Raw genomic sequence first — 24,397 nt, 5'->3', positions numbered from 1 at the left:
GTGGCCTGAACATCTCTCGATGCTCTATTACTGTATCACTAGGAGCCCTTCCCTGTCTCTGATCGCCCGGTGCTGACAGGGGGGCCCTCTCTGGGGGACAGCGGCAGTGAGGGGAGGGGAGGGGAGCCCTGATGCTGGGGCCCCCTCCGGGGTGAGGTCACCCCATGCGCCTGGGCCAGGTGGATGGGCAGCTTCCCCCTGCGAGCAGATCCTGTCAGCAGCTCGGCTCCGTGGCCCGCAGATGAAGTGGGTTCATCCAGAGGAAGGGCTGCGGAAGCTGCGGGAGGAGGGCGTCCTTGAGAGCCCCCTTGGCTTTAAGCTTGCAGTGGGGGCGGGGAGAACGCACAGACAGCCTTTTCCTTCTCCTCTGTTCCCAGGAGCCCAGGGAAAAAATAGGACTGTGACGAGTAGCATTTGAAGTTACGATGATTTTCTTACGAATTAGCAAGCCTTCTGTGTCCATTCACTGTGGTTTTGTGGTGAGGAAACGGTGAAACTGAAATCAGAAACTCTACCTGACTATTAAGTGTTAATTCAGTCCACCAGACCCTTGGCCCTTTACCCGATATCTTGTGTGCATGTGTGTGTGTGTGTGTGTGTGTGTGTGTGTGTGAAGAGCTTCCGTGGAGATAGACAACTTTCTCTCAGAAAATGGTCAATTCAGACCAGAATGTCTTCCTGACCTTGGGCCGGCAGAGGGTCTTTGCCAAGAGGTGGGGTGATGGTGGGGAGGGGGCCCCAGAGGGCAGAGTGACAGCTGCAGTTGGCTCCCCTAATGTCAGCTCTTCCCAGACTCTTGTCAGAGAGACTTATTTACCTTGTCCTCTGCACAGGTCAGAGAGTTATAGGAAAAGGCCTGTCTTGCAGTCTCTCTGGGTGGTGGTTCTTTGCTGGCAGAAAGCCCAGGGTGAGGGCAGGTGAGGTCGGACAGAGACAGAGACCTGAGAGTGAATTCTCGGTCCGCCCATCCTCGGGTTAAACTGCTTGACATGCTTCTGAAAAGCAATGTAGGTGGGAGAACAACCCAGGAGCTAGGTAAACAGTGAGGTAGCCAGTCTCTCCAACTCCTCATCAGATGTCTTTATTCCATAGATACTCTCTGAGTACCTCCCAGGTACCAGGCACTGTCCTGAGCTCCAGGGACATAAGGATAAACGGGCCGACACAGCCCTGGAGCTTCCAGTCCAGCAAGGAAAACAGACACCAATGATCACAATAGGATGCGATGAGTAATGAGACCAGGCACAGCAATGGGCAAGTCACTTAGCTTGCATGCCTCTGCTTCATTTATAAAGTGGAACTCGGACCTCCCCTCACAAGCTATTGTAGGCTTAATGGCATTGTGTATATGTTAAGTACTTGGCATAAGGTAGGTACTGGATTAATATTTATAAAGATGCATGGATGAAGATGAAGAGGGTCATATGGCAAATCTTCACCCATTCAACAAATATTTATTGAGCACCTACTATATCCCAGGCATTGTTCTAGATGCTAAGAATATAGCAGTGATTTTAAAAAATGCAGAGAATGTGACGAGGGAGATCTGGAAGTGCACAGATGAAAAGTGACATTTGTGAAAAGCCCTAAAGGAGGTGAAGGACCTAGGCAAGCAGGGACCTGGGAAGGAGCATTTCAGGGAAAGGAACAAGTGCAAAGGCCCTGTGGCCACATCCTGCCCAGCATGTTTGAGAACAGCAAGGGGCCAGTGTGGTGTGGCCAGAGACTTGGGGGCATGGGAAATGACATGGGGCTTTGAGGCCTTTAAGTGTAGTGCTGGGGGAGGCACACAGGGTGTGGGGCAGAGGAGGGCTTTGACTAGAGGAGGGGCTAATCAGGATTGGTCTCCAGGTTTTACGGGATCCTTCCCTTTGTTCTGTTGGGAATAGAGCACAAAGAAAGAAGCCGGGAGATCAGCTAGGCTATGGCGGGAAGCCAGGTAAGCACCGATGGCCTCTTGGACCAGGTGGTATCGGCGAAGATAGGAAGATGGAAATTGACCTCCTGGGGGAGGATAGTATATTTCTGGTAGAAGTGACCTGCTCTGTCCCATCCTGACCTTGCTTCTCAGGTGTCAAAGGAAGTTGATGGTAACCACAGAGCCCTGACCCTGAGGTGCCCTGGCTCCCTGCCAGTCCCCCTTGAGAAAGACAGAGAGGCTCAAAAGGTCAAGGGCAGACCTTTTCTCTCCAAATAAGGTGAGAGCTTTAGAAGTACAGGTGAGCTGTAGCTGGCCTGGCCTGGCCTTAGAAGGCAGTGTTTCCGGGGTTTTATTGTTTTGGCTGGGGGCTCTTTTCAGCCTTCACAGTTGTCACATCCTTTCCCCACAGACAGTTGTAACTTAGGGAGATTCTGAATTGCCTCTAAGCGTATTCCCTGGCTTCTTCACTGTGTAGACTGGGGCTCTTCTTGGGGGAGGGGTCCCCATTTAAGCCAGCCTGAAAGAGGCAAGTTCAGATTTATACAAATGATAATTGAGAAAGTGAGAATATCCTTTACAAAGAGCATGCTATGACCATTAGAACACTCATAAATAAGTTGGCAAAGGAATTTATAGAGATAACAGGAAACAATTAGAAACCAGAGCATCCAGCTATATCAGGAGGGGATAGTCGTGGTAATTGTTATAAAAACAGCCAATGTTGAGTGGTTACTCTGTGTTCATCAGCCCATTTAATCTTCATAACAGCCCTGTAGAGGTGGTGATGTGGACTCTAGTTTACAGAGGGGAAAAGCACGGCACACACACACACACACACGCGCGCGCGCGCAAATTCAGTAACTCGCCCAGAATGATTCAGAGGTAGATGATCTGTCCCCAAAGCCGCCTGTTCTTGGCCATGACTCTGTAAGTTAACAATAAACAGCTTGCTTCCCTCCTACAATTTCAATGATTTTCGGTCTTTATGTTTACATTCAACTTTCTCATAAACTTGAGGATCACAGATAATCGCTGCCAAAGCATATCTGCAGATCCCCGAGTCCGGGCCCCTGAGGGCTTCGCCTGGCTCTGACAAGCGGAGGTGCAGAGGCTGTCCAGAACGATTAGGGCGGAGGAGGTGCTAATCCATCAGGGGGAGGCGCTCTCAGCCCCCTGACTCGTTCATCTCCCTCCTCTGCTCCTTGTCTCCATATCCTCCCCACTCCCTCCTGGCCCTGCCAGTAAGCCTGATGTATCGGCATCTCAATCACTACTGCTTCCCCGGAGACCCAGGCCTGGCCTCGGGCCCTGCAGCCTCCAGGAATAAATCAGTAAATTAGGGGGAGGGGTGTGGAGAAGAGATCAAAAGAGAATGGGGTCCTCCCTGCTTTCAGCTACCTATAGTCTGCTGCTTACCCCATCCTGAAGACAGAAAAAGGGTCTGTCCCCACAGGACCTTGAAGGCAGCTGCCCTCAGGGAAATGGAGGGGGGAGAGGGAGGGTTAAGGTCTTTCTCCAGCCCTAGAAATAAGCTCTCTGAAACCCACCAGACAAACCAGCCCAAATCAGGAAGAATTTTTTTTTTCATTAAAAAGTACATTAAACCATGCCCTGGCTGGTGTGGCTCAGCCGGCTGAGCATCGGCCCATGCACCAAGAGGTCGCCAGTTGGATTCCCAGTCAGGGCACATGCCTGGGTTTGGGGCTTAATCTGGTGGAGGGGGCATGCAGGAGTCAGCCAATCGTTGTTTCTCTCTCTCTTCCTCTCCCTTCTCTCTCCAAAATCAGTAAAAGCACCTTTTTTAAAAAGTACATTAAACCAAGTACTGTGCTTTCCGCCCTTCACACAAGGCCAGAGGTTACACAAGACAAGTGTGCATTCTCCAAACTGCCACCACAAGAGCAAAGGAAGGAGAAAATTTGCATATTTTCTCAGCAATTGCAAAATGAGTTTTTTTAATTTCAGAGAAGAAACTGTTCCAAATGACCTGTTCTTTCAAGGGAAATAACTCTATTTTGATTCATTTTTCCTCCCCTCTTTTCTCTGGTCTCTGTCTCTTTTCTCATTTTTAATCTCCCTCTGACAACAAGAATCTCCAAGGACTCCCCACCCAGGACCTCTTCTCTTCTCTTCATTGCAGAGCTGTCTCCACCAGCCCTCGTCCTTGCCCTGGCCCAGTCCTTGCCCTGGCCCAGCGGCACTTTCCCCTTCTGGAGACTGGCCTGCCCTGGGGGCTGGGCAGCACACACCGGATGCTGTTCTTGCTCTGACCACACAGCTCTCCATTTAGGGCTCTGCTCCTGGAGGGTCTGCTCCTGGTTTTGTCTATTACCTGGGGTGCAAAGACTGTTCAATTAGCTATCAGCTAACCTCCTGCAGCTAATTAGTGCCTTTAGCTGGACTGAGCAACCCGGATCAGGAAAAGCTTTGCAAAAATGGCAATTAGTGATGGATTGCTTGTCACTGCTCCCTGGGAGTGCTGTCAGCAGGACCCACAGTTTGTGGCTTATGAGCAAAACAGCAAACCGGTCCATCCCCACTCAGACTGGGTCCTGGATGATTCTGATAGGCAAATCCTTTTAGGAGGGTGGGATCACAGGCACCAGTTCCTTTTGATCTTGAGCCCTGTCATCCCTTTCCTGTGGGGCTGGTTGACTAAAAGCTAATTCACTAACTACTGGGGATGTAGCAGCTTACTGAAGGGCCCAGAATCTTTCTATCTCTGATAATAACAGAGAAACCATTTACTGGTTTCTTGAACTCTTGCCCTGTGTCAGGCATTGGGGTTAGGGCTTTATTTGCATTTGGCCTTTCAGCTGTCACCATAACCACTAGAGAGAAGAAACCATCTCCATTTTACAGATGAAGAAACTGCGGTCTAGAGGTCAAATAACCAACCCAGGATCACAGTCAAACAGCTAGTTAATAGTAATCATTTTTCCCCCAAAGATATTTATTGAGCATCTACTGTACGCCTGCCATTGTTTTAGGCAACCCCTGCCAGAAGAAGTTTGCCATAGAGGGGAGTGCTGGGCATGGAACAGCTAAGTAAATAAATAAACAGAAATTTGTTTAAGTGCTTCAGAGGGACTAAAAGGGTGCTCTACCATGGCACAGCCTGGATTCCCGGGGCTCTCTAAGGCTGGCAGGAGCAGGGAGCATTACCCTGTAACCTGGGGTCCTCCTCAGGCAAAGTCACCTGGATGGCCCCAGTGCTTAGCATTAGGAAGTGATTATGTGCAAAGCACCTTGGCCTTGTTTTATGAGAAGCAGAGGCAGAGCTGGCATCGAGGGGTTCCCACGACGCTGGCACTTTGCGAGAGGAAATTGCATCTCTCCTCCCCAAGGGGATACCAGCCCTGTGCCTCCCTGGGTGTTACTACAGCCTCACCTCTGGTGTTAGTAGTCTTGTTATCAGTGGAAGTTACCAGGAATCTCCCTTCCCTGATTGGGGAAGCCCTGGGTAATTTACGGTGGTTCTGATGTTCTGCTTACAGCTGCTGCTCTAGGAAGACCAAGGAGGGGACAGCCCAGGAGTTCTCATTAGCAGCTATTAGTTGTTCTCCCCTGAGACGGGAGCCCCCATCTCTTCCCTCCTGCCTCCCTGAGTCAGGGCTCCACAAATAGCTCCTCAGCATGATTTCATTTCACTCCGGAAGCTCCTCCGCCTGACTCAGGGCCTGCTCTGGGCACCTCCTCCAGGGAGAGGCTCTCACCTCGCCCCACCGCAGCAGGGGAGGAGCCCAGGGAAGGGGAAATCCCTCACTGGGACAGAAAGCTGAGGAAGATACCTGTAGCCCCAGCCTGGCTCTGCTTCAGGTGCCTGGAACTGCCAACACCACTGGCCATCTGAGAGGCAGGGCCAGCTGTAGACACAGTTCAAATTCAAGAATGCAGAATACTCCACTCAAATACATGTAGAGCCAAACGTACTGACCTGAAAAAGTTGTTCACAAAATATAGGATCCAGCGTTAGGTGGAAAATAATGTTGTTATGATCCTATCTGTGAACAAAATATCGATATGTTAAATATACACACAAAAAAGACTATTTGAAGAAAATATATGCTGTATTAATGATAGTTATCTTTGGGAGGTAAGATTGTAGGATATGGTTTCTTTATTCATTTTCCCTTTCTGGTTTTAAAATAATAATCATACAGAGCACAAACTGATGGATGCCAGATGGGAGGGGGTTTGCGGGACTGAGTGAAAAAGGGGAAGGGATTAGGAAGTACAAATTGCCAGTTATAAAAATAGTCACGGGGATGTGAAGTACAGCGCAGGGAGTATAGTCAATAATGTTGTAATAACTATGGATGGTGCCAGGTGGGTACTAGACTTATTGTGGGGGGATCACTTTGTAAGTTCTATAAATGTCTAACCACTATGCTGTACACTGGAAACTAATATATTGAATTCCAACTGTAACTGAAAAAAAATTTTTTTAATGAGTTAGGGGAAAAAATCTTATTTCTCTTTGTTATCTGAAAAAACAACAACAGATTTTAGGGAAAAGAGTCCTAATAAACCAAACCCAAGTGTCCTACAGGGTGTCAGCCTTGTTAAATGCCTAACAGCTACCCAAAGGTGGCCTTGAAATGCATGAAGCAAGTGGGATGGACTTACCATTCACCCAGCAAATATCAGCTGCCTCCCTAGCCAGGGAAGGGCAAAGCCACCGCCACAGCGTGTGTCCCTCATGCCCCCCTCACCTGTTTTCTTGGCCATTGCATTTTTTAGACCTGGCACAGTGCCTGACCCCCAGTAAGGTTTGCTCAACCGAAGTTTTTCCTTTGAGTGGACATGTAAATGAGTAGATTCGATGCGATCAAGCGTTGCAAGTGTCATGTGAGGTACGTGTCCGCAGGTTTCAGCGGGGGCCGAAGGGAATTAGGAAAGTCCGCGTGATGTTTCTGGGGCATTCTATCTTACTTTAAGGATTCCTATATTCCTATTAAATAACATTTAATCGACTTTTTTATTTTTAGAATAGTTTTACATTTATAGAAAAGTGGCAAGAATGTCACAGCAAGTTCCCAAACACCCCACACCCAGCTTTCCCCGTCATCACTTTACATTTGTCACAGAGTTCATTTGTCACAGCTGTTGAACTGACGTTGATGCATTGTTACTGACAAGCACCCTTACTGCATTAGGATTTCCTTGGTTTTTGCCTATGTTTTTCTGTCCAGGATCCCACATAACATTTAGGTAGCCATCATGTCTCCTCAGATTTCTCTTGGCTGTGACAGTTTCTCACGCCTCCGTCGTTCTTGGTGAGCTTAATAGGTTAGCAGAGGACTTGCTGGGTATTTTGCTGAATATGCTTCAATTCCAGTTTGTCTGGTGTTTTTCTTGCAGTTCGATTAGGATGTGGGTTTGGTGGGAGGGAAACCACAGAGGCCAATCATCACATCAGATCAAGGGTACCTGCTATCAACATGACTCATCACAGATGGTGTCACCTTGGCCACCTGGCTCAGGTCACGTTTGCCAGGTTTCTTTACTGTAAAGGTACTCCCCCCCACCCACCCAGTCTCTGGCCCTTTGCATACTGAACTCCTTAGAATGAAGTCACTTTGCACATCCCACACTTCTGGGAGAGGAAGCTCTGCTCACCTCCTTCGGGGGGGGTGTATCTACATAAATTAGTTGGAATTATTTTGTATGAAAGGTTTGTCTGTCTAACGTCAATTAGATTGATTGTTCAGTCATTCCATCATTTACTCATCGCATGGGTACTTGGATATTTATTTTATATGCTGGGTTATGACCCAACACTCTGCTATTTATTTTACTGCCCACATTGATCCAGCTTCCCTGCATCCCTTGCCGTGCCCCATCATTTTAGGGGTTTTGGGGGGGCTTTTAGCACTCCCTTACTTTTGGGCACTACAACAGGCTCATCCTGCATACTCCTGCTCTATCTCTAGAGTCTGCCATTTCTCCAAGGGGTTCTGGGTCCCTTTACTGGAGAACGGTATTGGAAACCAGGACCTGGGCCTGAGACATGCTCATTGCTACTGGGGTATCTGGGAAATTCCTTTTGCATGAAGGTTTTCAGAAACTAGGGAAAGAGGAGCCAAATATGTAATAAAGTTTTGTGTTTAAAATAACAGGGAAGGGGCTAGAAGAGGCAAATCTAATCAACAGCTTTAGGTGGACACCGTGCAGGTTCCCATGGCCCCTGCCTTGGGACGGGGGGGTGGTGTGAACAGTCCAGTGAATGGCCACAGATGCTTTAGGGAGGGAGCTACCATCATCTAGAGGTCCTGAGGGGACAGGCTCTCCCATCACCCATGTACTAGACCCTTCCCTGCCCACCCCGTGGCTCCAGGGACCACTCTTAGCCTATCTTGAGTTCCAGGCACTGCCTCAGGCTCTCACTGGGCCCTCACAGCACCCTGCAAGGCACTGTAGGTATCAGTGGCCCCTTTTACTGCTGAAGGGCTGAGGACTTGTCCAGCATGCCCGGGTAAGTGGCTGACCCAGCATTCAAACCTCGGTGTGGTCCTCGGGTTCTCCTTCACTGATCTGTGCTGCCCCTTAGTGGGGTCTGTGAACTTTTTACCTTCGAATGCAGGAGTGGTCTGTGATGTCCCCAAGGTCACAGGCCCACCCTCTCCTTTCTCTGATGAGAATGGTCGTCACAGGGAAATGTAAAAGCTGTGAGTGTGTGTATGTGTGTGTGGGCTTGCTTCCCCCAGAAAATAGACTACTGATTGCCAGGGCAGGGGTGGAGGTAAAGATGCAGAATGGGATGTGACTACTGGGTACAGGGTTTTTTTGGGGGGTGATGAAAATATTCTGGAATTAAATAGTGGTTATGGTTTCACAATTCTGTGAATATACTAAACAGCTCTGAACTGCACATTTTCAAAGGGTGAGCTTTATGATATGTGACTTATATCTCAATTTAAAAACACACCAGGATTGACCTATACATGCTGGGCTCCCAGGTTCCCTGCGGTGGAGCAGTGAAGAGCGTGGGCTCTACTGCTCACTGGCTGTGTGATCTTGGGCAGTTGCTCAACCCCTTGCAGTGTCAGCTTTCTTAGGATAAAATGGGGACACCATCACCTCCCACAGTCCCTGGGACACCTTGTTCTGACTCCCTGCCCCTTCTCCGTGTCCACCTCCTAAGGTGGTGGTTTGTCCTTGGTGCGGGCGATCTTGGTTTTGCTTTCCATCCCATGACAGGGACAGCCCCACCATTAATACCACCCCATCCAGCGACTGGGCTCAGGCTCCTGGATGAAGGACAGAGGGATGGCTCGTCCTGCCAAGCCATTTCCAATGTTTGTTTGAGAAAATAAAAGTCAAAGAGGCAGTGGCTTCTTCTAAATCTTGTAGTTAATGGAATGTCGCGGGGCTTCTAAGCTCCAAGCACTCACGGGGCATGTGTTTATTTTTCAGACAGACACTTTGCATTCTGTTTCTTTCTCCCTCTTCCCTCCTCTTCTCTCTCTCTCCCTCTCTTTAAGGCAAAGGAGTAGGAGAACTAGGGGCCAGGAGGGTGGGCTCTGCAGTCTGCAAACCCAGCATGGTGTCAGAGCTGTTGTTTATAGCCCACGACTTCCCCCGAGACCATAGTGACGGGCCCTGCAGGCCACACTTCAGGGCTCCGCTCCATCCTTTGGACCACAACCAGGGCAGTCGGCACCTAGCAGGCCTCTGCCCTCAGACGTCAGCCCTCCTGGGTGGCCATCTCCTAATTCCCGTGCATTTGGAGGAGACTGGTGTCACAGACACGGGGTTTTTTCTTTAGCTTGTAACACCATCGGACGCCAAAGCCAATGTTTGGTTTGCTTTAATATTGAGAACGTCCAGTTTTCATGACGGCTTAGAGCTCATATACATTTGTGTTTTCTGAACATGGGTTTATCATGCTTACTGAGCACCTATTAAGTTCTTGGACCTGGAGAGATGACAGAAGGAGGGAGTAAGATGACAGCTATAGCTTCTGCTCTCAGATAACCACTGTTATGTTAGGTGTTATCTGTGTGTTTCAATAAAGCCCTGGGATGGAGAAGTTATCTTCTGAAACAGCTGAGAAGGTTGAAAGGTTTTGATTCTTTCTCACCTCCGCCATTGGGCAGGTGGCTCGAGGGGTGGACGGTAAGATCTCCGAGGTGACATATTGCTTCAGCCTTGGTGTAATTTGGGGCCTGCTGACTAGTCAGTGATTCGAGTAATGAGACATGCCGGGGAGTGAGAGGCCACTTTTGTGAGCACTGCGCTCACCCCAGCCTCCCGCCTCCCGGGCACAACCCCTCACAGGGGCATCTGCTGCAGAGCAGAGGTGACAGTTCTGAAAGCTAGAACAGGAACGGAGGCCACCCAGGCAGGAGAAACACACCCTAAAATAAGGTCAATCTGCTCAAGGCATGACAGAGAGAGAGAGAGAGAGAGAGAGAGAGAGAGAGAGAGAGAGAGAGTGTGTGTGTGTGTGTGTGTGTGTGTGGAGGGGGAGGTTATATTGGCAGCTGCCTCTGCTTATAATGATTGTGGGGGGGAATGTAAATAGAACTGGGTGCTTCAAATAAAGAAGTGAGAAAAGTATGAGGGAGTGGAGGATTTCACGGTGGCAGAGTGCCTTCCCCTCTGTCAGTGTGCAGCTCAAATCCAAGCAAGATGCAGCCCAGCTGCCTTGGAAGGACATCCTCTGTCTGCCTCTCGCCTGGCCTGTTGCCCACACAGCTTTAGTTGGGGAGGGGGTCAGGGAGGGGGGCTCTGCCCCAACAGGCTGATTCAGTGTTTCCACTGGGTCCAACGCCGTCTTGGTGGGCAGATCACACGCCAGCCTCGTAAACTCACTCTCTGCTTGTCCGTGTGACATTTACAGCCCTATGGGGAGCTGGTTTTTTAATGAGCCTAATTTGAGACTATAAGTAGGAGTTTGTAAAACAAACAGCGAGGGAGTCCGGCCAAAGCCCAAAGTTGCAGTTTAAGCTCACAGGGTCACATACAGCTCTGCAGACAGACCGACTGAGGCTGCCAAGCCCGGGGCAGCGGGATGAAGGTGCTCTCCAAGGAAAAGCCTCCCTTCTGGGGTCCCGTTTTGGTTGTGTGAAAGGCCCTGGAGGGGCCTGGCTTTCCCGTGGGAGGAAAGGACTTATTTGGGACTAGGCCTGTGTGCAAGGCCAGGGCTAAGTGTCAGTGAACGGGAAGGACCAAGCGCTCCCTGCCTGGACGACAGCCCCACAGCCAGCCCCACGAGGCCTCTGGGAGTGAGAGGCTGTCATCCAAAGACGCCTGTGAGGAAACCCCACATTTTCCTGTAGCTCTAATTCCATTCTGGGGAGACCTGGTTTTCAAATTAAGAATGAAATGGCAGATACTGGTGTCTGTTACAGGGCCCTGTTAAGGTCACCTCTCTCTAACAGGTCCCAAGTGGAAGATGAGGTCCCTCACCTCTGCACAGATGCTTAGGGCTTGCTTTGAGGGGTGGGATGAGAGGGTAGGCTCTGTAACCTACCCTCTTGTCCCATTGTCCAAAACCGTGTGGCACGGCTATAAGAGAGCCTCGGGAAGGGTTTGTATCACATAATCATTCCAGGCAGAATTGGAGTTGTTAGCCAGGTAGGAGAGGAATGGCATTGGATAGGTCACTGAGCAGGCCAGCACAGTTTCAAGCCTCCGGTGACTTTTCGTACATCTTAGCAGGAAAAGGCTAGGTGTCCTTCAAGATCCTGAGAGCGACACAGCGAGGTCTGGAATGTCCCCATCGTGGGAATGAGGTAACTGCAGGCATCTCCGTTCTGTCAGTGAGCTTCCTCCCCCTCCCCCAATTCAGCTCCCTCGGGTGTTGTGTGATGTCGCTGAGCCATGAGATGACCGGGAGCTGTTGGCATCTCATAAGGTCTGTCAGGTTCTGGTGGGGTTCTCAGAGTAAGTGGGCGCTTTCTCACACATCCTGTTGTTTTTCCTCCCTTGCTAATGAATCAAGCCCTCTTTTCAGACTCCTGCCAAACTTCTCGTAGCCACTGCAGACTCCTTCTCTAACGTTTATCATGGTGGGTTTTAATTATTTGTCTACGTGGTTTTCCTGCCTTCTGGAGCAGGCTCCTGGGTCTTACCTACCTCTATACTCCTAGTGCTGCACTCAGTGTAATTAATGAGCGTGTGATGAACCCTTGGTTAAGTGAATGAATTATGGCAATTGCAGAGAGGACGTTCCCCTATCCTGCTCAGACACTCCAAATTTAGAGCCATCAGTCAACCTTGACACAGAGGGTCCCAGGGCCTTGAAGGATGTGTTCTCTGTGGGTTTGTTAACTGCCTGCAGGCAACTCTTTCTGTGCATGGCAGGTGGGTATGTGCGTGTGTGCTCCATGGGAGTTGCAAAGGGAGTGATGTTACCTCTGGGCTCTGGTGTCCCCAGCACACTCAGCGCTGGGGTGTCTGTTCTGGCCCAGATCTCGAGACACGTGTTGTACAAATTTCCCTGTTCCTGGTGAGTTACCTTTTGGAGCCTGATAGATGGAAATCTGCTGACTGCTTAAAGTTGATCCAGGAACATCACCAATTTTAAAAGTAGTCAAACATGGCTTTCACTTATTTAGGCTTAAAAATGATCTCTTAATGAATTTTAGTTCTGAAAAATATAATCTGCCACTTCTGTCTTTGATGTTTCAGTGCTTAGTGAAGACCTAAAAGGAATGAGCAGCGTGGTTGACATGAGAGCCCCTCGTCGGCCGGGGTAGATTTGGGACAGTGAGGTCCATGGGAAAGGTGGGGTGGGGGGGAGTGTGCATGTTCCGCCCGCAGTGGGCTCTGTAACCTACCCTCTCATCCCGTTCCACACCGCTGCTGAGTTATCTGTCTAAATGTACGTATGACCCTGTCCCTCAACTGCCTAAACCCCTTCCTTCAGTCGCCCTCATTGCCTTAGAACAGAGTCCCAGCCCCTTAGGCTCTGTGACCCTCCCGTCTACCCTGGCCCCTCCCAGGAAGCCTGTCAGGCTCCACCCTGCACTCAGAGCTTCTCCTCTCTGTCTCTGCAGGAAACCTTCCTTGACCCTAAGCCTGGGCAGTCCAGCTTAGAGACCCTTCTTCTAGGTTCCTTGTGTTGACTCTATTGTAGCCATCTCTACACAATATCGATTTGGCTGGTATGCCGTCTGCCCGCCTTCACTAGACTGCAGACATTGTTTTTATGTCCCCAGAGCACAGCCACTTCTGGCCCATTATTAGGTCATCAAAATAAGCAGCTGTTGAATGAATGAGTGCAGAATGAGTGAATGATTGCCGAGTAAGTGACCCATCTGTGTGAGTAAAGCTTGTTCTTTCAATAGCACAGCCCACAGTGGCCTTTAGGAAAATAATAGAATAGATTGACCTTGGGTCCATCCCTTCCTCCTAATGTTGATAAGTACTTTTATGGGGTAACGGATGGCTTTATCCCAAAGCCACTGACCCTGGGGCTTGGCAAGGCCATTTATAAGCATATTCCCAGCCCAGCCGGGCGTGGCTCAGCAGTTGAGCATCAACCTTGGATCCAGGAGATCGAGGTTCGATACCCGGTCAGGGCACATACCAGGGTTGCCAGCTCGATCCCCAGTCGGGGGCATGCAGGAGGCAGCGATCAGTGTTGACTCTCTCATCATTGATGTTTATCTCTCTCTCCCTCTCCCCTTCCTCTCTCTGAAATCAATAAAGATATAAAAAACAATTATAAACATTGCTACATGCTTCCTGTGTCTCAGGCACATTGCTAAGTGCTTACTGTCTTAGCTTCTTTTAATCCTCAGTCCTGTAAATCAGGAGCTATTGTTAGGCGTATAGACACACAGGTGAGCAAATTGAGGCTCAGAGAGGGTACACACTAGTCCAAGGTCTCACAACTAGTAAGAGGCAAAGCTGAGTTTGGAACCCTCATCTCCCTGCCTCTTGCTGTTAAATCATCTGGAGAGTCTAATGGTCAAAGCCCTTTGAAATGGAAACCAAGAACCCAAAGCCGGCTGAAACTTTTTATATTTGCTAAAAGGGCTCTAGCACTGTACATTTCTGACTAATGCATTCATGTTCTACTAATAAACACCTTGGCCATCTGCCCCGGACCTTGTGACATTTGCATCTTTTTATAAAACCCCCAGGAAGTTTCTGGTGCTCACTGTGGGTGCTTGGGCTCCTTTATCCCTCGCCTCCCCTCTGGGCTGACAGTTTGTCCACCACTCAATTTTTCCTGCTAGCAGCACTGCTCTCTAGCCTCGGATGCAGCTCAGGAACCACTCCCGGCAGGAGCTTTGCTTCCTTTCCCACCCCCAGGCCCACCTGTGCCCCCACCGGGTGTTGGCTGTGGGAGGCTCCTTTTCCGCGCGCGGTGATTCCAGCCGCGTGGCATGAGGATTTTCCCCAGCTCTCCCTGTTCTCGGATCCCAGCGCCTTGCAGCCCACAGCGGCCACTGCAGGGGTTGGAGGTCCAGGCGACCGCTTGGCTGCGTCATAATCACACAGGCTCAGTGCCGTGGGCACACAGCTGGGCCCAGTGTCGGGAAGATACCACAGGAAGTCACACAGGAAGTCCCGCTGCTGATGCAGCCACCGAGTCACCCGCACCTGGCCAGGCGAAGGGGCTGGCTCTCAGAAGGGCCGATTCCTGGAATGAGGCATGGGGGCAAAACCTCACCTCCTGGTTAGCAGTATAGAATGGTTTCTGCCGGAGTTCCCTCCAAAAGAATTACCCTTTTCCCTAATCTTATTTTTTTAGTATCATTTCTATAAGACAACCAGGTTTTCCTTATTTACTTTTTATTTGCTTCCATGAGCTCGCAATGGTTGTAACAATGCTTTAATTTTCATTAAAACACACTTTTCATTTGTATTGAGACGTAGTTGACACACAGCACTGTAGAAGCTTAAGGGGGATGGCATAAGAACTTGACTTACATAAATCATTATTTAATCAGGAGAAAACAGGGTGAAGAGTTACGGAGGGAAAAATCATCTAAAATTCTCCCATGCAGAAGCAGCTCTTTTATGTTAGATGACCTCCATTCTGAGCCCTTTACAAGTAACTAGATTATAGGTTTGTTTATTCTAACATTCCCTTGTTTTTTTATATAAAAATTTAATTTCTGGTAACTAATTTTCTGCCATATTTGAAATTATGGATATTCCTTTGCTCTGAAGAAACATTCTATCAATCTCTTCTTCTAAATACATCAGTCATGATTATCACTTTTCCTGCACCGATAAATCATATTCATTTACAAAGGCTAGAAAGCAGGGTAGTTCAGAACATTTTTATAAGACTGGCTAGAGAGAACCCCCTTTTCTTGGTGCTGTGTGCACTGGTGGGGAAAAGGCCGATATTTTAGGGTGGTAACTTTACCTGTCTGTCTCCATCTCAGGTGTTCTATTTACTCTGCGTGCGTGCGTGCGTGTGTGTGTGTGTGTGTGTGTTGAGCGTGCTGCTTTTATACGAAAGTGGCTCAAGGTTGCCCTTGGCTTATGGAATTAGTGTGCTTACACACCGAGGGTCAAGGACGACATTTGACAAAGGACCGTGGCCATGTGGTGGATTTTCTTTTTTAAGTGATGGCAGTTCTAAGACACATGCTTCCTGGGACACTCAAATTCCCGATGTGTTACATCAATACTTTGGAGAGAGGCCACCCAAAATCTCTTAAAAAGTATTCTAAAACACTGCAGAGAGCTTTTTCCACAGGAAGAAGCTCAGTAGTTGGCACCTGTGTTTTCTGCTCCACACTGCCCAGAGTTGTGACTGTTGCTGGTTTTTCCAGAGTTCACCTGTAGGTTTAACTTCCTGAAATTGAGCTGCTTGGTTACTGTGGCTTCATTTTACTCTTGCAAAGAGGAGAAATGGCAGTGAACAGACTGCATTTTATTAGTATTTTTTCTTCAAAAAAAAATCTGGGAGCAATCTGTGATCTCTACTAGTTTGTTCTTTTATAGGTACCCAATATTTACCCTCGGGGTCTATGACAGACTGACGTGTAAATTAATTAATCAAATCACGAAAATATCAGTGATCCAGCATTTGTAATAGGCATTCTGGGGTCACCGCCACTGCTTTGTTGGTCTGTTATAGTTTCATGGTGGCCCCTACCAACCCCCTCAAATCCTTGCCCTGCTTGAGAATTGGGTGAGCCAGCCCTGAGGTCGGAGGTCATAGGGGCTGCTGCCAGCTGGAGGGGAAAGAGTCATCCCCAAGACCAGCTTTCCAAGCAGGGCCACCACCAGCAGGCCCGAGAATGCGAGAACTCAAAGGGAAATGAATTCCAGCCCTATATACGTGGTGAGGTTCGCTTTTTACCATCTTTTTAAAGAGAATTGGGGATGCTGGCAATGAGCCTGCTGCCTTTGATCTCACCCCGGGTTCTCTAGCCCCAGGCTCCCTGGTCAGTCGTAAATGTGCATTATTATTTACTATTTCATGGTGAGCTCTTGGCCCCTGGGCCTGACTTAACTGGAAGACCACCTTTAGCTCAAGTTGTTCTGATAACTCCACCACAGTGAGGTGTCAACCGGAGCATGGTTGTGTTTGCTTTTAATTTCCTGACCTTAAAGAAGGGGAGAGTGCAGTGCTAGCTGGACTGGCGAGTGGTGAAGGAAGGGTTCTGTTCCTGGGCCTGAATGGGGGGAGCCTCATGTGGGGGTCAGTGTGGTGTGGGGGTTACTGTTGCGGACTCCAGTGTCGGGCAGGCTGGGTCTGAATCCCACCTCTGCCCTTTGCTAGCTTGTGACCTTAGCCCATCTAAACCTCAGTGTCCCTCATTGGTAAATAGGCCTAGTAATATACTAGTTAATAGCTAATAGTAATAAGACCACTGCTAGGGGTTTTGTGGGTTTTCAAATGCTGGTTCTCTGTTCCTGGCATAGGCTATTACACAGCATATGCTAGCCTCTCTGTTCAATATTAACCCACTGTTAAAACCTGCTTCCCAAACTCAATTTAGATACTGCCCCCCAACTCTTCTCTCTCCCTGCCTCCCAACCTTTTCTCCTCACTTGAACTCTTGGGTCTCACAGTACAGTGGTCCCATCTTCAATTATTTTTAAATCATTTTTATATGAATGATGAACAACTCACCAGGCTTTTCTTCTTATTTCCTCCATCTTTCCTTTGCCTCAACACTCCCCCCTCCCCCAAACACACATCCCAACCTCTTTGGATCTAGACTCTCAGGAGAAATCAATTCAGTGAGGTTGTTTTAGAATCAACTGCCCTTATACTTCATTTGGGTCTCTCTGAAAAGAGTCATGCTTTAAGTTTTCAGCACTTTGTTTCATTGTGACTAACACACGACTGAGCATTAAACATACTATATATAAAGTTCCAGATCAGAGAATGGAAATACTTTTTTTTTTTTAATTAAAAAGGTTGGATTGTGTGGGCTACTTGGAAACCATTCAGTGGGGCAATATAATTTTTATTTTCAGAAGCTTATGGACTGAACCCCACCCAGGCTTCCAGCTCCTAAGAAAACTGGCGGAAGACACCCTGCCAAGTTTCCTCACCAGGGCAGTAAAGGAGTAATCCTCCCATCCCAGTTTTCAGTTTAAAGAAGCAGGAGACAGGCAGTGGCCTTGCTGTCTTCACAAATGAGGTTCCTTGGGCCAGGTGGCCAGAGTGGGGGGGTTCTGGTGGGGATTGTGGGGGGGCAGGGACAGGAGAGGGTGCTACCCACACAGGCTTGCACATGTAGCTGGACCCACTGCAGTCACTGTGACCTGAAGAGGAGGTTTACAATTCTGGGGACAAAGCTGGTAATGTTTTGTTGAGTTGAGGGGACAGTTATGTTACAGTCTTGATGGCTGCTCAGAAAAGCCAAACTATAAATCATCCAGTTTTCACAAAAAAAGAATATTTTCTTTACATTTAAAATTGTGTGTGGGGGGATTATAGCTTGGGGGGGGGGGCGGGGAACTAAACTGTAGGAAATGGTAATAACAAGATCTGTTCATTCCCACTGTTGACAGTTCAGAAGTTAAATGTTGGAATGAAAGTGGGGAGAGGGCTGTAAGGGGTGTACTTTAGAGCTAGAGTGTGGAGGTGCCAGGTGGGCAGTGGGATCCTGGTGATGGAGAAGACTTGAGAATCAACCCCCAGGTTTTACAGAGGAGAGAATGAAACAGCACCCATTGATAGGGCCTTTGGGCTAATCCCTGCTTCTGAAAAACCTTTGCGCTCAAAGTCCAGTTTGTCAACCCAACATGCAGTCCATCTGCCTCTGGCTTGGGGCTGACTCAGAAGCCACAAGCTGAAACCCAGGTTGAATTCCTGGTTGGCAACCACCAGCAAGAAGGCGGGGTTCCCAGTCTCCTCGGCAGTGGGGCCCCATTTAACTCAATGGCGCCCTCTCTGGGCGCTGGTGGAGAACCACCTGGAAAGGAATTGGGTTGCTTTTCCAAACCCTGAGCTGGAGCAGAGCCAAGCGCCCAAGGCTGGGAAAGCAGCTTGGAGAAACGTGATCAGGTGTGCACAGGCTCCTCCGCTTGACTGATTTCCTGGGAGGTGCTGGGAATTCCCCCTTTACCGGCAGAATAGTTTTCATTTCTAAATTTCAGAGAAAGAAATAAGAATTCTTAACTGTGGAAGGGAGTTTAAACTTCTTGGTAAGGGCCGTGGGGAAGTCCTTGAAGAGTGCGAAGCTCCAGAGGAAGGTGACCAGAGGAAAGGATGGCAGGGGCGGGGTAAGACTAGAGACAGGAGGCAAACTAGGAGGCTGCCACCCTAGCCAGTGAGGGCAGACGCTGTCCCCGCTGGGGCACAGCAGTGACAGATTTCCGGGACTTGAAGGGGGTTAAAGGAGCCAGGCTTGGTTGATTGGATGTGCAGGAGGAGGGAGGGACTTGATAAGGATGACTCACGTGTGTGTTGTTGGGCAACTGGGTGGCGGTGGCCCTGTGCTCAGAGGCCTGGACAGTGAAGGAGGCTGCGCCCTGGGAAATGAGCTAATGAGTTCCCAGATCCAAGGGCTGGGCACCTGGGCTGAGAAGAACTGAGTGATGGAAGATTACAGTTCTTCCTACACAATGAGAAATGTGGAGCTTCGCGTGCGGTGAGAGCGCACTGGAGCGGCCACTGTTTCAACAGAAACACTGGTAGCTGGCCTGTGCCCACTGCCCCACACTCAGGAATCCGTCTCACAGTCGTGATCTGAGTGATGCATGTGCGGTTTCTCTGTAACTCTTACACAGCTCATCAGGGCTTGATCTGGAGTGTCCTTTTTAACTAATAAAGGGATCAAGGGAAATATTCCAGCCTGCTTTCTTTTCCATCATGACTAAAATAACTTTTCCTAAGCATTTAACTAAATAGGAAGGGGGGGGGAAAGCTCTTTTTTAATTTTTTCTTGAAATCTCTTTTCACAGAGTGACCTTGCACTGGGTCCATATCCTAAAGCTGGGAATTTGTGCGAGGCAAGGAAGGCCTCGAAGTGTTGAGAGAATTTAAAGTAAATATTTTCCAGTGAGAACTGGAAATATCTTCAGGGAGAGCTTCTGAGGAACGGGCTTATGTGGGAGAGAGAAAAATTTCGATTGACGTAAAAAACACTTTCTTAAGGGGCAGATTTGGAAGACAAGCTGTGGAACTGAATTCTGGAAAGATCAGAGGGAGTAAAAGACACAGCCTTTCATATGTAGAGTTTCCGGGGAGACCTCCAAGGATTTTGGCAGGAGGTGCCTGGGGACCCATGAAAAGGAAAGTCATATCTCTGGGTCTTACTTTGAATTTCCTCCTATCAAACCAGGGCCCAAACAGAACTCCTCTTCTTGAAAATATTCCAGTGCTTTCAACTAAAGGACAGGGTGACCAGAGTTAGAACGTCATTTTATTTCAGAAATCAAGAGATTGAAATTTTAGCCCCAGAACAGTTTCTGACCCTCAATAACTTAGGACAAGTCACTGAACTTTGGGGGACCTTGGATTTCTCATCTGGAAGATGGGTATGACTGGGTACCTTGCAAAGTCTTGGATTCTGTGTGATCATGCAAGTAAGTTATCACAGTACCTGGCATGTAGTCAGTCCCCAATAATAGCATTATTGATAATATGACTATTGATCATAATTGCCTTCCCTTCCTTGCTGGAAGAATTCATTACTTGATGTAAAAAGTCTCTTAAGAGCAAAAGGTACTATGCAAAATCTGTAATGTTATCAACTACTATTATTAATAGTAGGTTCATAATTACTTTTGCCACAGTATTAAGTGAAAGTCCCTGTGGGTGGGTGATGACTAGGAACATGGGAACTATTATTAATGGAGCTGCCAGCTCCTGTTACTAGATCCATTGACATAATATTTCTCTCTGGGAATCCTTTGACAAATCAGCTGAATTTCCTATTCCCTTGCTTTAAGCACTGCAAATTTGATCCACATGTCCCCAGTGTTGTTTCTGGAGATTAATAACGGAGAGAAGAGGAGGAACCAGACCTGCACAGGGACCCGTAGCTGTGTGCAAACTTCCCCAAGTGTTTGGGCTGTCCTGGGTTCAGCTTGCGGTGCCCGCGGGCATGAGGCGCTCTCTTGTTTTGCTTGTTTCAATGCCCCAGCTCTTCCTAATGGGTACTCATCTGTCAGGGCGAGGGCTTTTTTGCTTTGGGGCGTAGGGCAGGGGGAACCCGGTCATGCCCTCCGGCTCCCACTGGAAACAGCTTTGAGGAAGTGCTTTGATGCGGGGCTTTGCCAAGTCCATGAGCCGGATGTGAGGGGGGGCCGCTGCCATCAAAAGGGGCAGAGGGAGGTGGGAGGAGGGGCTCAGCCACTCCAAAGCGGTGCCCAGCTCCAGGGAGGCAGCGGGGAGGGCAGGGAGGCGGGTCAAGGGAAGGGCAGGCTGGCAGGGCAGGGCTGACCGTCCCCTGAACCTGCAGGGTGGTCAGGATCTGGGCAGGAGGAGGACTGCCATGTGCGTTGGCCCCAAGAAAGAGGAACACACAGGGGGCTCAGTACCGGGGCTCCTGCAGGTGAAACGGGCAGTAATAATATAGCAGTGTTGTCACACACACGCCACCAAATCGGGTCAGCTGTCGGGGAGCTTGGCGGTGTGTTCGTTGGATCTGGGCTTTCAGAGAGTTAAGTGTGAATGATCTAGAGTCCATCAGAGCCAGGTTTGAATCCCAGCTCTGCTACTTAGTTGACAAGTTGTTCATTTCTCCGAACATCAGTCTCCCTGTATCGAACGTGGACACAGCAGTGCCTACCTGGTTGAAGGAAAAATGAGAGAGTGTGAACGAAGCCCGCACGCCCAGCACACAGGATGTAATAGCCACAGCTCCTGACAGAGCACTTCCTCTGAGCCACACGCTGGTCCAGGCATCGATGTCCAGCAACTCGGCTCATTGTCACGGCCACACAAGCTATGTACTTTGCTTATCTCTAGTTAACACACGGGAAATCGGAGGCACAGAAAAATGAAGTAACTTGCCCAAGATCACACCGCTGGTTTAAGTGACAGCACCAGACTCCTACACCCAGAGATCCCAGCTCCAAGGCCCTGTTTCAACCTCTCCTACATGCCCCGTGGCTGCTGCCGTCCTTGTTCCATTTCTGTGTTTAGGATAGGGAAATCTAACCCGCGTTTGGCCACACCCCAGCGGCCTCCAGTTATCTCAAGGAATTTTAAGAGATTTTCCCCAAAAACTGGCTGATTAAATTCCTGTGGGTATTTTCCTTAAAAAAAGTCCAGGGTGGGTGAACAAAGAGGCATTGATCAAAGAAACAGCAGTTACCCAAAGTTGGGAATCTCTGACCACATGCTCTTAGGAACCACCATGTAATTTTAAGCCAGTCTGATTTTGCCTTTCTGGTACTTTCTAAGAAGCCGCACAGTGAGCCGGAGAAATTTACAGGCTCTCCCCCTGTGGGATCGATGCTGACAACTCTATTCCTCTGTCGCTGGAGTGCTAATGAAAAACACTAATTGCACTTGGCCAGCGGCTGGGATGGGTCCTCCCCTGGAGGTCTCTTTCCCTGTGGTTTCTCCCAGTCCCTCTGGTGGCTTGAAGAGGGAAAGGGGGCAGTGAAGGCAGTGAGAGGCCTGGGGCAATGCTGCCCGTTAGGCCGCGAGGTGGAGATTTATGCCTGGCTCGGCCATCCCCTGAGCTCCATGAAGACACAGCCAGGCCTCTTTGTCACCCCAGCACCCTGAGTGTCGCTGGCGCCCGGCGCCCGGGCCCATTGAGGCACTCTGCAGGTATCCAGTGAACAAGGAAGTGAAGAAGTGAGTTGTGTGTTTTTTTAATACATCTTTTTCTATTCAATACTATTCTGATCACTGATGGTCCAAGAACATTCAAATAATACACCAAAAAGAAACAAATGTTAAAGATTGGTCTTCAAACATCATAGCCACTGATGCCAAGCTTGCCTATGATCTCGCCAACATAAAACCACGTCTTCACCCCAGTGGCCACCAAACCATTCAGCAACGCTTCCTTAACTGTGAGCTGTTTGAAGCTACCCGTTTGAGCACGGCAGACTATTTTTCTCAAGCTCTGAATAGCTGTGGGGATCTCAGCAGGGGTTGGAGGAATCAGCTCCACCTTGGCATAGTGCCAAAATGTGGTCAATCGAGGCTTTGAGTAAGTCACAGCAACGTCACAGCAGCGTTCACCAGTGGGGACCTTCTCCGCGAGGTTACGGACCAGCTGGGCCATGGCTCTGGGATGGAAACCATGAGTGAGTTCTTGTGTGGCCCACAAGCCTCAGTGGGCCAGTTCCTTGTGCAGCTCCTGGTCTCCACTTGGCTTAGCATCACGCCTCCAAGGGGACCCCTCCTCACTCTGGCCCTGCAGCATTGTCCACAGTAAGGGCCGGCCGTTCTCAAGTGGAGCCTTGACGTTTGCCACTGACCCTGCTCTCCCAAGAGCTCTGCTTCCTCCCTGAGGTGACCTGCCTGCCTTGTCTCCCCACAGGTGTCCTCTCCCTCCCGGCCTACTTCAGTCCCTACAACGGCGGCGGGTCCCTGGGCCAGGATGAGCGCGCAGACACCTACGCTCAGCTGGAGCTCCGGACCCTGGAGCAGTCCCTCCTGGCCACCTGCGTGGGGAGCATCTCGGAGCTGAGTAAGTACGGTGTCCCCGTCTAGCTGGCTCTAAGGGAGGAGGCAGGGGAGAGACTGTCTTCTGGGTTCTGGCCTCCTCCGCCTTCACTCTTCTTTGCTGAAAGCTCCATCCTTCTGGGCCAGAGGTTGCAAACTCATGGCTCATGGACCTATATGGTTTGGTGGCATGTGGACTTCATCACACACAAATCTGGATTTCTGGCTTCTCTGGAAAAGTGACACTGGGCCCCACCCCTGCATATCAGTGATGGGGGAGGGGACTGTGGAGCAGCCAAGCAGACAACTTGTGTCCCCTCCATTGTCACATACCTCACCATCTTATAGCTGACCTGTTTCATTCATTTATTTTACTTGCCTGGCCCCAAAAGTTGTGAATTTACAGCCGGTATTCTTTCTTAAAAGAAAGCACCCTTGAAACCTCAATGAAGAAAATCAAAACCCAGCCACTCTAGCTGAAGGAGGACATGGAGGGGTGCCTCAGCCCCGTAGTGGCTCTGGGCACCTCCTAGGGCCTTGGGGTCTGTGGAGCACAGCTGGAAACCCCTTGGTCTAGGTCATTGCCATTTCACAGCGGCTTCAAAGGGGTCTGTTAGGAGGCCAGAAATCCCACCCATCTCCTGATCTCCCCTCATCATCCCAGTTACTTGAGAAATCAAACTGCACACTCTTTGTCCTTACTTCTCCCTAACTATGTCATAAGCCCTCCTGGCAGAGGGCGGCCACACATCCAGGGTTGAAGCTCACAGGATGGAAACAGATGGAGCTTTACTCCGCTCCAGCCTTTTCTTTTGTAATTTTTTTGAGTTTTCTAGCCCCTAAACAGTGAATGACAAACCTTTCTGTTCCTTTAGGATGAAACTTCCTCCCTTCATTCTTCCTCCCCTTCCCAGCATAAGAAACAAAGGTTCCTGGTTCAAGGTCACAGAGCAGATCAGTATTGGGGCTGGGAGAGAAATCCGGACTTCCTGTCTCTGTCTCCTGGGGGATTACAGGATGGCCACCTGGGTCCCCTGCCCCTTGAGGGACATGCAGGAAGTGGGCTCGGTGTGTTTGAGGCCAAGCACAGCCTGTGTCTGGTAAACTCTCTGGCCCCGAGAACAGTGAGGGATGCACTCAGCCCTCAGACCATTGGGAAGCATCTTGGTTTTGTTTTGCATTTTAAACATTGAGCACCTACTGTGTTCAAGGCACCACATGAAGCACCTGACTCACAGGATCTCATTTACTCCTCAGAACAACTCAGTGAGGTGTGTCCTGATGAGGAAACTGAGGCTCAGAGAAGAAAAGTTATTTCCCCCCAAGTCAGGCAGCAAAAAGAATCAGGGTGCAGGCTTGACCCCGATGGGGCTGCTGTTAGCAGAGCTCTTTTTCACATGGGACTATGGGCTTCCTGGACATGGCTGTCAGCCCTACCACCAACAATCAGGTAGCTGACG

General features: G+C 49.4%; 1 protein-coding gene and 1 pseudogene across 1 annotated transcript in view; one reads left to right on the top strand and one right to left on the bottom strand.

Moving 5' to 3' along the window:
• Nucleotides 1-24,397, top strand: part of ABTB2 (ankyrin repeat and BTB domain containing 2) — a 145,396-nt gene that overhangs the window by 87,181 nt on the left and 33,818 nt on the right. Inside the window, exon 2 of the mRNA XM_016206206.2 lies at nucleotides 22,813-22,962. Within this exon, the coding sequence (XP_016061692.2) occupies nucleotides 22,813-22,962 (150 nt within the window). The remainder of the gene's footprint in view (nucleotides 1-22,812; nucleotides 22,963-24,397) is intronic.
• Nucleotides 22,234-22,554, bottom strand: LOC107531973 (ATP synthase F(0) complex subunit g, mitochondrial pseudogene; annotated as a pseudogene).

The sequence above is a fragment of the Miniopterus natalensis genome, chromosome 11, assembly GCF_054644295.1.
Source record: "Miniopterus natalensis isolate mMinNat1 chromosome 11, mMinNat1.hap1, whole genome shotgun sequence".
NCBI classification, from domain to species: Eukaryota; Metazoa; Chordata; class Mammalia; order Chiroptera; family Miniopteridae; genus Miniopterus; species Miniopterus natalensis.
The sequence above is the reverse complement of the archived record's forward strand: the minus strand, read 5'-3'. Positions and strand labels throughout refer to the sequence as shown.